This window comes from Egretta garzetta, unplaced genomic scaffold, assembly GCF_000687185.1.
Source record: "Egretta garzetta isolate BGI_Z169 unplaced genomic scaffold, ASM68718v1 scaffold160, whole genome shotgun sequence".
Lineage (NCBI taxonomy): Eukaryota > Metazoa > Chordata > Aves > Pelecaniformes > Ardeidae > Egretta > Egretta garzetta.
The window spans coordinates 120,006-135,544 of NW_009258378.1; the positions used below are offsets into that span (position 1 = coordinate 120,006).

Here is a 15,539-nt window from a genome sequence, read left to right on the forward strand (position 1 = left end):
TTTAAGTGCATTAATGTGAACACTTTACCCAGATGAACAAATAAGATAATTTAGTCTACATTAAAGCATAAGTAAAAATGCTAGCAAAACCAAAATTGTCTTAATTTATTATCCTGATAGGTATCTCCTGAGTGAGATATATCGCTCACAATATATTTTTCTGGAGGCTGGAGGACTTTGGTATATTCGTTTCTTCTTCAGTCACAGAAATAGTCAGAATCAAACAAATATTAGTCAGATCAAGATCCATGAAGGTGATTAACAAATAAATGTGTATTGGATATTTTTTAACTTCAAGATAATTATGGTAAAAATTAAATCTGCATGACAACAAATTCTCTCAACACTACTCTTTATTGTTATTTTTGGGAGCACACCGGTTATTTTCACCACTTCAAGTAGGAAAGGGCAATACTAACCTTTTAATTCTATTTTTTATTATATTTGATAGGAAACTGCAGTATTTGATGTGCACTGTAAACAAGGAAAGCCATTCTAACATGCAGAGTGTATTTGTGCTTAGTACAGACATATTCTGCTTGCAACAGAATGAGATTTAGCAGCATCAGAGGGAACCTCCACAAAGTCTACATCTGAATATGCAACTGCACGGAAGAATACAGATTTTTTTTTTTTTTCAAAGGCAGTGCTTCAAAATCACCCAGACTGTCATGTGCCTTGGTGGCCATATCAATATAGAGATTTCAGTTGCCACCAAAGGATACAGAATAGAGAAGAGTTGTCAGGTTTCAAAGGTTTGGATATGGTGACAAGACAAAAAAAAAGCTGCCTTATTTGTTTCTTGATACATTTGTTTCTGAAATACATTCTCTTTGTAAATTTGCTATACTTTTTATTTCAGCAAATGAGAAGACGAAAAGCCTTCTTGCACCTGCTGCCAAGCTTCCTCCAGGCTGCTGAAGACCAGCTGGAAAATAAACTTCACAGAAAAAAGGATGCTTTGACTATGTGATTTTCCTGACAAACTGCATTCCTCTGCTCCTTCTTCTGCTTTAGCATTAGGCTTCACTGATTGACAGGCATGTTAACAGCACTCCATCAAGAGTGCCAGGTACCTTCCCCATCAAGTCCAATTTATGGCTGATTCTTTATTGAGGATGGAAACCCTATCATCAAACATCAGCCTTTCGCAATTTGCATCCCCCAAAAATACAGACTTGTGAGGTACATTTGTAAGGCTGATGTTGTATATACATCTTCCTTAGACAAAAACCGGATTCTAGTGCATAATCTAGGTAATTCGGAGTCCGAGCAGCAGCAAATACACTAATATACGGCCACCTCCACAATATTCTTTCCTGAAAGTGTGTTTGGTTCACAAGGACAGTTTGCTCAGTTCTTGAGTTTCAGGAAGATCATAGCTTCCCTGTTTGCAGGACATATTTTACAGTCACATTTTTAAAAAGAGGACAAACATACTACTTTTCACACAATCTTCTATTTTATACAATACAACCTTGAAACATTTCCTGTTCCCTGATTCACCTCTTCGTCTACTTAATTACTGTAGTCTTCTCTCATTTCTCTTACTTCTTAATTCTGATAAGCAAACGTCTGTTGTAGCTATTCTAGACTGACTTCACAACAGCAAAATCAAACCAGTATCTTGTCTTTGAGACAGAGATCTATATATGCTCTGAAGACCTTTATGTCTGATTTCCTGCTGCTCAGTCTTTGCAGGGAGGGGACAGAAGGATTGCTTTTACTTCCTCTGTGGCTCTGACCATGGACTACAGATAAATCATCAGTTTCTCAAAGTGTTGTTTCACAGGCCACATTAACAAGCAAGTGAAAGAACAGCCTGCATGGGATGTGGGAATTTCTACTAGCAAAAAAATATTAAAGAACTATGTGGTATCATTTCCAGAGCTTGGTTTGTACTTTCAAAGAATTTCCAAAGGTTTATGAGAGGCGGGCATGTATTTTATACAAAATGTAGCCACACGTATGTGAAGAAGAATGTAAGTGGTGCTACCTAGCAATGGATCTATCAGCAGTTTTCCAACCGTGTTTCTGTTTCACTTGGTCCACACACAAAGGTTCAGAGAAGTGACGCACTGCAACAGAGCCTAAGCTCACCTCACATGTATTAGGAAGCTATGCCAGCTCTGCATTTACAGCCTGCTACGCTGAATGGAAAGCAACAGGGGCATCTCATTCACTGTAGAGACACAACTACTGCACAGCTGATTAAGACAAAGACAGAAAAATATAGGACTCATGAAAGTCGTGAAAGATAACTATTCTAACACAGTTATCACTAAAATCTCCTATTATAAACAAAGAGGGAGAATTTTCTCTGGTATTCTCACGAACCATACTATGGCCACTGTTGAAAAGAGATGACTTTGGCAGTTACCAGTTTTTACTACACACTGTTTCTTTTTGTCCTCAGCACTACTAAAGTACCAACTTTTAAAAGATGCTCAAATGCTGTAATTGTCATCAGCAGCCTTCGTTGGGAAACGGTAGTAAGAGAGCTCTGGTGAATTCGCCATATGGCTTCACAATATAACCTGGAGATATCACTTCCATATGTAAAGGGTCTATTACTTCTGTCTGCATTTGGGTGTGGGAAAAAAAGTAACTTCTTTGCCATTTGTCACTACTGTTGCAGAACATGTTTCAGAAAGTCTCGTCTATTCAACAGAGTGCTTAAGAATGGGTTTATCTCCTTCACTGAGGACAGATGGCTTCAACCACCTTTTTAACGTTTTGATGATTGAGAAGTAAACAACAGCATCGAACATAGTTGAATCTTCAAGATTAATACAGGTGTATAGAATTCAATCTCTTTGTATATATACCGGGAAATCAGCCTGCCTACCCTACATCCTGCAAAAATGACAGCATATATAAAGCTGAAAAATTGTGTAGAACTACCTTGCTTTGTTGTTTTCCCGTTCTCCTTGAAGTAATTTCAAATGTTAATTTTCATCTGGAGGCTAAAATCATGGCAGCAGAAGCTTCTTTGTAAAGAGAAGTGGGGAGCTTTCACACCGCTGTAGTTCTGACAACTTTTTGCAACATAAAACCAAAAAACATGCCAAGGAAGTTAAGAGTATTATTATTCAAAGCACTATTTCTCCTTCAGATGCCTGAAAGGGAACTTTCAATTTAAAAGAAAATGTATTTTTGTTTCTGAAAACCCTTATTAAAATGCTCACACAACATATACAGTCGCGTGTGGAAGAAAGACTCGTATTTTGCAGAAAAGAGAAGGAATATAAAAGGAGTTATTCCAGCAGCAAGTTTATGCTGCTGTAGTGAAGACTGTAAACATTGCCATTGTAAATATTTATTTTCAGAAGTTTATAACTCATACCTAAAAAACTCCTTCTGACTGAAACTTGACTTGATGTCTGCCTCCATAATAGCAATACACAAAGTGAAACAGTTTAGCATCTGCTTTACAATTGGGTACAGACAAAGAAAGAGGTTGAAAGGCTACACTGGGCTATTACGCCTAAAGCTGCTTTATTTTCAAGAGTAACTTTTTACAGTCAGTAAGATATGCTCTGAATTACTTCCACAAAACATCTTCGATCCGGTTCCTCAGCATGCTGCAGTGAGCAGAGACAATCTGAACCGTGAGGAGTATTCAGAAGTCTGAAATGCACAAATGAATGTGCTTCACATAGAAAGACGTGCAGCTTGCGTGTATCTGCTGTTTCACACATGACTGATCTGCTCAAAAACCAGCTCTGGTGGAAATGGCAATGAGCGATGCTGTAGAACTGTATTAACGTTCGTTTGTCACTCATAATGTACAGTTGCTGGTGCCGTGGTGGAGGAAGCATTACAAAATCTTTGACAGAGGCTTGCTAAAAGAAGCTAAATCATACAAGTAGATACAAAAAAGATTAATTTTTCATGTTTAGTAATCAGGGTGAGACATGCAAGATCAGCAACATTCATCCAGTAGTAAGAACATCCAGCAGCGTCTGTGAGGATAAGTATCATACAGATACTCAACCTAATGGTCTCACTAAAGGACCTGGTTAAAATTCATTGATTACCCAGCTCCTGGAAAAAAAACCCCTAGCTGCCAGTAAATTGAACAGATCATACAAGAGCTCGATATTCTGCTATAAAAAAATTTACAAGAATTATATCCATGGGAACAAGGGATATATAAAACAAAATAGCGAGTTTTAAATTGCACCAGCTTGCTGGTTCTGCATGACCCAATATGCTGGCTTGTGATGAGAGATTCTTTTTAATCACAGCGACTCAGGTGCGGATCCCATCTGTTGATGCCAATTACAGCAGATCACCAGAAGTCTTTATTAGCTGTAAATTCAGTCTACCACTCACGTTATACTTATCACATAAAGGAAAATGGATGTTAATTTTATAATTGCAATTGCACACTCTGAATGTATGACTCTTAAAATGGAAGTAAAACCTTTTTTTGATTATTAGTTGAGAAAGCCTCCATTATGTAAGTCTTTTAAAACATGTTTCTTCCCCTAATTCAAATTAGCAGCAGGATGCTCTGAATGCCAAGGTGGAAAGATACCAGTCTGTACCTCAAACTCTGGTTAGTATGGGAGACAGTAGTCCTTTAATAAACAGGTGATTATGCAACTCCCAGCTCTGTTAAAAGCAGATTGGTAGTCTATTACAAACTGATTAAGTTTGCCACTTTTTCACTTCAAACAATTATATTTGCTCATTAACACTTGATATGTTGAATGCAGCTTAAGAAGAACATAGGAAAATTAAATATCAATCATTCTAACTCCTCAGAGATTTAGAACTGACTCACGTAATGATATTTTCCTTCAAAGAACAATATGCATGTGCACCTGTGAAAGTGGCGGTGGAGGAGAAAAGGGAGAATGGGAGAGGTTATTTAAAGACTGATGTAAAGTAGACATCAAGGGATTAAACATGCAGCTTAACTGTTGTGCTGCACTGACGTGTTTATATATATCTATATGAAAGCGTGTTCTAAAACAGAGCATGAACATCACTGGCTATACTGCAAGCCATGGCTCATGACACGTTTACTAGTAAGGAAGACATGCAGAGGCATAGTCTGTCTGACATGTTGAACAAATGTCTTTCCTTTCATAGATAATATAGAGCCTTAAAGGAGTTTGAGAGATTATTCCCACCTTACCATACCTTACCACCTTTGCAAAAGACAGAGGCTGCATCGCACTGGCCGTGATACTGTTGTGCAGAGGCTTTGTCAGGAAGCGGGGATACTGGCGGATAGCGGTAACTAGCCTTCACACAGCTGCGTCTATCAGGACATTGCAGAGAACTATAAAAAGCAGATGAGTATTTTTAACCCTGTTCTGCAGATGGGAAAGCTGAGAAAGAGGAAGGAAAAGAAACTTTCTCGTGATTCTTCATCAGGCCAGGAACAGAGCCAGAGAGAATACATAAACCTTTTGAGATCAGTGCTCTTCATTCCTCCAAAATGGAGATACAAATCTGCTTCCTAACTGGCCTTAAAAAATAAGATGCTAAAGATGTCAACCACCAAAAAACTCACAGCCAGATTATTTTGAATTTGCTGTAAATTGTATGCCCATTTTTAGATGAATTTTATATTCTTTAGAGAGTCCGTTTCTCACTCGTTGCACCGTGGGAGGGGTTAGGATCCCTGAGTGCACTTAGCTGCACCTACATGGAAGAAACTGATGGGACCTGCCCCAAAGAATGACAGCTGAAACAGCCATATATCTTTTACATCTTGGAAGATGACTTGTTTCTACTCCTCTCATTCATCTCCTTGACTAGGTACTTCTCGACACCACATCAAGAAAAAAGTGTGGCAAAGAAACTGTTGGGACTTGCTGGTGGATGTGGTACATAGACCTTCGGTACATTATTCACACATTATTACATGCTCGGCTTTAAGAACTGAAAGTACAAGAACCTCCAGCTTGGTATTTGCTATTCAAGTATTACGATGAGTGATAAAGCTCTGCTTAAACTCGCTTCAGATAGGGATCTCGTATGTCTGTCAGAAAACTGTCAGGGAGGTCTTCTGCTGAACATCCTGGTGAAAACAGCTATATTAAAAACTGCAAGTAAAATGGCCACTGTGTATCTTTTTATTTTAGGATTCAATTCTAGGTGAAAACCAACAGCATCATTAGCTAAAGCTTAAAAGGAACAATCCATTTCTTCTTAGAAAAGGAGGGTGTAAAAGCCCAAAGCAAATGCTGCATTTGTGTCCAAGTTTCCCTGTCTGGCTCATCTGTAGAAAGACTGTGGACTGAGGAACGTGGTGGGTGGGTGGCAGAAGTGGAAGAAGCAGCATGTTTAAATGCCTCATATTCTAAGATCACAAATTCTAATTCTAGTCTAAAAGTGTGACAGTAGCGAGGCAGTTCTAGAAATAAGAACTGTGTCCTGTCCCACTGTCATCTGACGCAAAGTAGCACCTCATCTGGGACTGTCGAGAGCTGAAGTACAGACAGGCAGAGATATGAAGCCTCCCACTGGTAGAAGTAGGGACTGGAGGCTGCAGACTTTGGGTTACCTATGGGACAGCTGAAATCACAGTTAGAGCTTTTATTTGACATGGCCAACATCTTCTCTGCTTTGATAAAAATCATTAAAAAGTATATAGGACATCTAAATCCAACACATGGTAAGATTATTCTGAGTATATTATACTCAGTACTCCAGCTGGCTCTCTTTGGGCATGTGTTGAAATAACGTGCGTGGGTGTAGCTCAGCTTCTTCAGATCCACAGGCAAATGCAGGAAGCTCTGTCACAGAATACCTGTTACAGAGAAGATTCCCTCCAAGTGGAGGAACAATCAAATTTTTGCATAGAAACATAGAATCATTTTGTTGGAAAAGACCTTTAAGATCATCAAGTCCAACTGTACCTGCCCACCACTAAACCATGTCCTTAAGCATCTCATCTACCCATCTTTTAAATACCTCCAGGGACAGTGACTCGACCACTTCCCTGGGTAGCCCATTCCAGTGCCCGATAACCCTTTTGGTGAAGACATTTTTCCTAATATCTAATCTAAAGCTCCCCTGGTGCAACTTGAGGTCATTTCCTATCATCCTATCACTTGTTACTTGGGAGAAGAGACCAACACCCACCTCACTACAGCCTCCTTTCATGCAGTTGTAGAGAACGATAAGGTGTCCCCTCAGCCTCCTCTCCTCCAGGCTAAACAACCCCAGTTCCCTCAGCTGCTCCTCACAGGACTTGTGCTCCAGACCCCTCACCAGCTTTGTTGCCCTTCTCTGGACATGCTCCAGCACCTCAATGTCCTTCTTGAACTGAGGGGCCGAAACCAGAACACACTAGTTGAGGTACGGCCTCACCAATGCCTAGTACAGGAGAAGGATGACTTCCCTGATCCTGCTGGCCACAGTTTCTTACACAGGCCAGGCTGCTGTTGGCCCTCTTGGCCACCTGGGCACACTGCTGGCTCATATTCAGCCAGCTGTTGACGAGCGCCCCCAGATCCCTCTCTGCCAAGTAGCTTTCCAGTTACCCTTCCGCAAGCCTGTAGTGTTGCATGGGGTCATTGTGACTGAAGTGCAGGACCCGGTACTTGGCCTTGTTGAACTTCATACAATTGCCTGCAGCCCATTGATCCAGATCCCTCTGTAGAGCCTTCCTACCCTCACACACATCAACACTTCCCCCCAGCTTAGTGTCATTGGCAAACTTGCTGAGGGTGCACCCCTTGTCCAGGTCATTGATAAAGATGTTAAGCAGAACTGGCCCCAACACTGAGACATGTATGCTACCCAAGCATTGGCAGGAGATTGGCATATTGTTCAATATTATGATTAAGCAGCCACAGAAGACTCGCCTTTCCCACCTGTTACAGCACTGAACTTGACCAAAAATAAATATGAACTGCATCAGAATGGGCAAAATATGTCTTTGAAGACAAGTACAAACTGAAAATTAATTTTTGTGTTGACAAAGGTATAGGTTTTTGTTCACAAGCAAGCTTTTAAATGATGGCTTGTAAAATTGTCTCTCTAGATCCCTCTGAAGAATCCCCCTGCAAGCATAATATGTCTTTGGGTCCTCTACTAAAACTTGCTAACTGAAGTGTTTTGTGTTTTAAGGACCTGAAACCTAGTTATCATCGAACAATTCAAAGAACATTCGTTTTCATGACAACTGTTGTCTCTCTGAAAAGTTTACCAAATATTTATACCATGACATTTCTTTCTTCATGAGTAACAACATGTTGAGTAAATTCTGCCAAAAAGCATGTATTTTGCTTTTCTATTCAAAACCTGTTTGAGCACAAAGGTAAAGGACTGTTTATTTGACATACCTGAAAATTAGATAATAGTTCAGTTTGCTTGCTTCTACCTAAGTGACTGAGCCTACCCCGTCCTGGATATTGACCGTGGCAAGAATGCATGTTAGAGAGTATAAACTGTAATCCAAGTACTGAAACTTCTTAGCCTCATATAACCAAAAAGAAGGGGTGATAAACTTACCTTGTGTAGCAATGTAGTGATTTGGTCTATGATAACCCTAAAATAAATTGAAAAAAAAAAATAAGCAATATACACCTCAGCTATGTTGCTGTGAGTGAAACTTCATTTACAGTAGTATTCAGTAAAGATCATAGTAGTATTCAGTAAAGATAGATCACAGTAATACTCAGTAAAGATCACAACAATACAGATAATGTGTTAGATGCAAAAGTTCTCTCCAGTGGGGGAAGGGCAAGGGACAAGGGGAACACGAAGCAAATGGGTTTTCTGCAAGATACTTAAGTTGCAGCCTTGTACATTAGGGGACAGAAGTAATATGTTCTTTTAGTCCCTTGTTGGCTCTGCTGAAAATGAACAGCTTGAAATCCTCTCTAGCACTTGCAGCTAATGGCATCAGATGCTCATAGAGGCTGAGCTATACCTCCAAGCTATTGCTATTGAGTGCAAAGCCTGTCCCTTTTTTAACAGCTAAAGCATTCTAGATTTGCATTCAGCCTGGGGAAGGGTGGGGGGATGTTCACTCTGTCCACTGTGATTTGTTTATGTTTTATTTCTGAACAGCAAAAGGGAGAGTAAATTCTTTGACTAAGTGGTTTGGTATGAATACTCTTGTTCACATCTAAATAGGAAGAACATAAAACAATTCTATGTTTCTCTGATGACAAGAGCAACTTACTTAATCACAAGCTGGCCATGCAATAAAGACTAATACTATATGGATTCTTTGCAACATTGAGTATGTTGCCTAATGAGAACAATACCATTCTTATAGTATTTGAGCTTCTGATGTGATGGGAGCATCACCAAAGGCTTAGATCATGCACTAGTACGTTGATAAATTCAGTTATACCAGTGTTAATCTTTTAATAACCATTATGACGTGTTGTCAGTCATCAACAGGAAGAATTTAAAACTGTAGCTTGCATGCCATTGCAATTTCTTTGTAAAAGAGCAAGGGGCATTGTGGTGATCCAAGGTGGGAAAGATTCAAAACAACTGAAGATACCTTGATTACAGAAAGAATAACGTGAATTACAGAATTGATTCCTTTTCATGCCATTGAAGCAAAATTTAGAAGTCTACGAACAGAGAAGTCATTCAGATAGCTACAGAGTTGATTTTTTTCTGCTATGTGTTATCTAATATCCCTAGTGTCTGGTATCAAACAATTCTGTTTCCCAGTGAAAAAACACATGGGAAAAAATACAGCATAACCATTGCCCCTCTTCTCTTTTATCCAAGAAAATTTTGTAGTGTTTGTGATGGTGCCATTCCCTTATTAACATGTTTATTCTGACAACACAACAACTATACTAATAACCGCATGCAAGAGTAAAATTGCAGCTGCTTTTATATTAGAAAAACAAGCTTTTCTAATGGAAACCTGACTAGCAAGATTATAAACAAAAAATGCTGTGCTTTGTAGACACCTTTGGAAGATGTCTGCAGTCTCCCAGGCTTTGCAATGAAGCCATCTGCTGAGGATGAGGGAGGGAATTTTTTGGTTCTGACCCACTCTTTCTTTTAGGGCCACATTCTCTCCATCCTCTTGTACTTCCATAAGCAAAAAAGGATGCTATGCAGCTATCTTATCAGCATTTTAAATGAGACTGTATGCTCCAAACCCTTATTCCTGACATCTTTTAATATTTTAGAGTCAGATCAAAATCTGACATGAGAACACACTAGTAGTCTAAAATGAGAACAGTCCTGAATGTTGGAAACAGCGTTAAAAGTGAATTCAAATCTAGGTCCCCAATGTGAACTCTCTCTTTCCTTTCATGATAGATTACCCCCTTCAGAGTTTACTGAGATGTCTAACTAAATATATTTCCATATGTGCCTTTACCTATTGGTGACTGTGCTATTCTTTCAAACAGCAAGCAACTGAGCAGAAATCTGAGCTTAACTTAATGGTTCCTGAACATGCTAATAAACATTAAAAGGAGATGTCTTCAGAAAGTTACAACTTCAGACTTCAGATTGTTACAACTGAAGTACCTACTTTTCTTGTATAGCTCAAATTCCTCCATACTCTGAGAAAAACATCTGTTACATTTTTGTTTCATACCGGTGATTAAATTTGAACTGTAAACTATGACACCATTTTTCAAAGATGACACTACTGAACAAGAAATCTTTAGCAGACACAGTTTCCCATGAAGCAACACCTGTTTTGCTTAGCCTAACATCTAGGACCCCAAGTAAACAATAAAATTATTATCTTTGCTATCCATAGATTTCTGCCTTTAGATAGTATTGACTTTCTAATGATTTTCAATTCTACTTTTGAATTCATTTTTTCAACCAAAACCACCTTGTCTCTTAAAGAATTTATTCTAATGTAAAACATTAAGTTAACATGATGCAGAATGAACAAAGAAGCCACCTTCAATAATTAAACAGCCTACATATTTAATGAAATGTCTTGCTTGCATTAGAACTACTGGTTAACAGCTGCAGAATATACTTTGAAGGCGACTTAAAAGTGCAGAGATGACAAGAGATTGCAAATCTCTGCATTAGGCATTACAGAGTTTTGTCACATTAATATGCAAACAGCTTTCTTTTAAATGTGGAATGATGCCAAGCTGTTGACAGAAAGTGAAAATAACATTTTGTTAGCCCATATAAGCACCAGCAGGCAAAGTAGCCATACAGTGTTGCTGGCAAGGTTTCAGTCTAGTGGCAGTTGGAGGAAATGACTCTTCATTTGCTTATTGACAAAAGCTTTGAGGCTTTTTTTTCCCTTTAGTGTACACCTAGCTTCCAGAGATAGTACTTTCCAACAATGTTTAGCAGCTGATACTAGCTGTGATACCTATTACAAATTATGAATAACGTGAGAATAATAAGAGCTTCCTCTTTGACTGAACACGTTAAGTTTGTTGACTACATCAGCATACGCACATCAATATAATTTCCATTGATGTAATCAGAACTTGTTTCTCCTTCAATGGGCTGCAGTCTCACTCGAGAATGATCATCTGAAATGGAAACAATGGAGAGAAAAAACAGTGAAGACACATTCAGTAACAATGCCTTCATCATAATACTACTTTAAAGCCAAACTCAAACCTCAGCATTTGCAAGTTCATGCTTGTTTTGCTGTCCAGGAAAACATTGTATCTACATTTAATCCTCATTTCAGTCATTCACAAGGCTTTCCAAATCCCCTCTGATTTTCGGTCTGAATGTCTTAAATATTTCTAATGTGAAATTCATTGCAATTATGCTTTTTGTCTTGACACGCCCCCTTTTGTCAATAAAATAAATAACATTAAGTTGACAAAGGTTTAGACATTTGGAAATGTTTCTGCCACTACTCAGGCTGAAGTCATTGTACAAGACATGCTGCCACATCACAGTTTCTGAAGGAAACTCATTATGTTTTCAGTAAGGGAGAAAGCAAAATAATGACAAAGCCCAAGCAGTCAGATAATGGCTTTGTCACTGAATTTTGCTCCACTGTGGCCATTTATATCTATCCAGGAATGTGCAAACACTTCCAACTCTGTTTTCCAAATTCCAATCCAAAACACCATGGCATGAATTCATTTCTTGTCAGCTGCCTCATTTTCTTTATGATACCACAGCGGTGATTAAGAAGTGCTACAGGCTAGATGCCCCCGTCCCCCCAAAGAATCTCTGTATGCTGGCAGGGCTGCTTCTTCTTTGAGACTTCATATGCTCCTCTTGATTCTCTTGGTTCAAAAGCAACCAAACACAATGGCTTTTTCCAGAACGCTGCATAAGCTGTTGATAAAACAATTTGAGGGTATGATCTCAAGGATGGAGAGATGGTAAATAGCCACTTTACTGCTGCTTTGCTTACAAGTTACTTCTGCTAATTAGATTATGAATGCTGCTTGCTAGCTGAGCTGATATTATTTGCAGCTGACAACAGACCTTCATGACTGTCATTATTTTGTTTTAAATGTAAATAAGCATTAGAGCACCTGAAACTTGCTACCCAGGTTCTGAATAGCTATTTTTTTCAGCTTTAAAAATCCTGAAAGGTAACGAATGAAAGAACATGAAGTGGCTTAAAACCACAACTTTGTAAGTAGCATAATATTGGCCCACATTATGGGGAAGAAAGGAGAGGGCAAGTGGTTCTTAAAATAATATTGTTTTAGAATTACAAGTCAAGAGATTTTCAAATGGCTGAGTAGGAAAGGAAGAGGCAAATTCTTTATTTCCCTCAACCTCTTTTATGCTCCAAGTCTCAGGGACTAAAGATCTCAGGGCCTCATTTGCTTCCCTGGGATTCCCTTGGGAGAGAGAAAGGGCACAGTTTTAACCCAAATGTAGTAAATCAGAATGAATTAAAATTCCAGCTCTAGGTTCCACACAGCTTTTATTTTGCTATTTTCTTGCGATTATTTCACTCAACAATCTTCAAGAATGAGTTTTTCCAAATGTGCTGGAATATTCAATTATATTCATCAGGTCAGTCTTTTCAGCCTCTTTATTCACTTTTCCAAGACTAAAAATGTATAGAGATGTGACTCTCCATAACATAACCCATGCTGGTCTGACCCTACCAAGCTACGCTCATCCAAGTGCTGTGCTATTCTCTGCTTAATTAAGCTGTTTATCAGTTTCTTCAGAACAGAGGTTCGGCTCACAGGCCCGTAATTCTAAAAATCCATCTTACTTAAGAAAGATACTACGTTAGGAACTTTCTAAGCTCCAGACATGGCTGTTGCTTTTACAGTTTTGGGACCTGATCCAACTTCTGCTGAAGTCAGCAGACTCCAGAAGTCAGGCTTGCCTGGACTCATGGTACGCCTTCACCCACATTTTCATTATTTTGTGCATCATTGCCTTAAAAGCATTCTCACCAGCATAACTCAGGTTAGTAAAGATCTCCACTTTTATACTTCTTTAATTACTTAGGACATGGTTCAGTTGCTAAGGACAAGCATCTCATGCCACTTTATATACCCCAGGATATACTGCCTAGCCTGCAGCTGCTGCTATGGAATAACACAAGTCTCCCATGAGTACTGTGTCACATTTGTTGGTCCTGCACAGATGTCCTAGGTCACCTGAAATGGCACTGCATGTCTATGTTTAGGCAACCAAATCCCATCTTTGATGACTTGCACACCAATGAGTTCCATATTGGGCAAAACCAGCTTAAATTTCCCACAAAGGAACACCTTAAAATGTAACTTCCTGGGTTTTTTTTAGACTGATTTATACAACTGAATAATAGGCAGTGGTATCTTTTCTTTACCTTTCCTGTTATTTTGTTATTTTATTTACTCCATTCCTTCCTTGCAATAATTCTTGCTTCAGATTGGGCAAAACTAAATAAGTAACTTCATACTTGTGTCTTCATATCATCTTTCTACCCTTTTTTTCTTCTCACATGCATCCTTTCTAGTACTGCATTCTCAGCTAAGTGTCTGGAAATTCTGGAGGTAATGGACTGTTCAATACCCATTTATTTGCAGTGGAGCTGGAGTGACTCCCTTTTTTTATTGCTTTGAAAATTCTAGTTAACTCCTTACTGCATGGCAACACTTCTTAATTTGAAAAAATTCTTTAGTCAACAAACAGAAGGGATACTGTGCCTAAGCCTGTGCTTACGTCAAGTAGACCTAAACCTAAGGGGTACACAAGCCATACATTCTTCCAACATGTATGCTGATTCTTAAATAGGCTCTAGGTTAACTGTCTAGATTTTTAGGGCAATTTTTTCCTTTCTCCTTCAGCTGCTCTTGACAATTATTGTAGCTTTTAAATACTCTCTTTTCCAGCTCATTGTTATTTTGATACCCTTCTATTAGGAGATCAAACTTAACTTTGCACTGATTTCTTAGGCTTTCAAAATTAGTTATGTTAGAATCCATTTGTCTTTGTAGAAAATGGTAATAGATAATGAATATAAGCATTTTATTCTTGCTCCCCTCATGTCACCTACAACATGTATATGCCAGCCTGCAGACTGTGATCTCTAACAAGCCCCTTGAGTAGCTGGTTGATTAGCACGTCTAGCCAATGACCCTTTCTTGGGACGTGCCTTGCTGATCCTTTGCAAATTAAGCCTTTTATAAATGTCTCACCTGAAATCTTTAGCTGCTTTTAAAAGCTGTGATCAATATTTTTTTCTCATTTAGTCAATATTGAGTTAGGTAAAAACAAATACAGAACCCCTCCCATTCCAAAACTACCTCAAGATCTCTCCCGAGGAAAACCCAATAGATTTTACCAAAATCCATACATGACCCTACACAATTACGGGGGAAAGAGAATTCTTCTTAGGTTAAAAAAAAGATTCATTTAGGAGTTTCATGCCAGTTTTAGTTCCCAAAGCCTTTTGCATGTAAAGAAGGAGCATGTTTTCTGTAGGTGAGTGGACTGTGATCATGATTCAGCTTTTTGATACAGTGGCTCACAAGTTGTAGCCACTTTCATACAATGGGTAGGGCATGCCTGTAGCCAATTAAACGCATCACTTGGGTAATGTAAAGCATATTGCCATTTTGACAAGCTCCTGCAATACTGGCCACTTGGTGCTATTGTTTTAGTTCCCTCAGAGAACAATAATGACCACAAGCAATAATGTAACAGTAGTATCTTGGGGAAAATTTAAACAAAGAGGATAAATGGATGGAAAAAACCTTATATTAAATGCTTCACAGAAAAAAAAAAAATTCATTATAATCTTGTACCCATAGTCAGTGGCATCTGAACCACCATATTTTTAAGTCTTTAAACATAGCATAAAAGGGCAATTTAGTAAAATGTTTTTCATCTAAAGAAAATACTTTATACAACTATCTGGGACAAATTTTCAAAAGTGGGCTGCTAAAATTGTACTCTCAGACTAGCGATCATTTATCCAGCAGAGAACCACACAAAATAAACAGTTAACTACCCCATTTGCATACATGTATTTAATAAACGACAAACTGTGGGCCGTTTCAGCCGCTCTTTTAAGATACTGCCTTTTAACTCTAATGGATTTTAATTTTAACTTGTGTTATCTGTGTTTTCACAGCCACATAAATAGGAAGTGTTATCGATAACAACTCCATCCAACT

At 38.6% G+C, this 15,539-nt stretch overlaps 1 protein-coding gene across 1 annotated transcript in view; it reads right to left on the bottom strand.

Moving 5' to 3' along the window:
- The window catches only part of PTPRM (protein tyrosine phosphatase receptor type M), a 376,482-nt gene that overhangs the window by 43,771 nt on the left and 317,172 nt on the right, over nt 1-15,539 (bottom strand). The window contains exons 23-24 of the mRNA XM_035895918.1: nt 11,392-11,468; nt 8,482-8,518 (exon numbers count right to left, since the gene is read on the bottom strand). Of these exons, the coding sequence (XP_035751811.1) occupies nt 8,482-8,518; nt 11,392-11,468 (114 nt within the window). The remainder of the gene's footprint in view (nt 1-8,481; nt 8,519-11,391; nt 11,469-15,539) is intronic.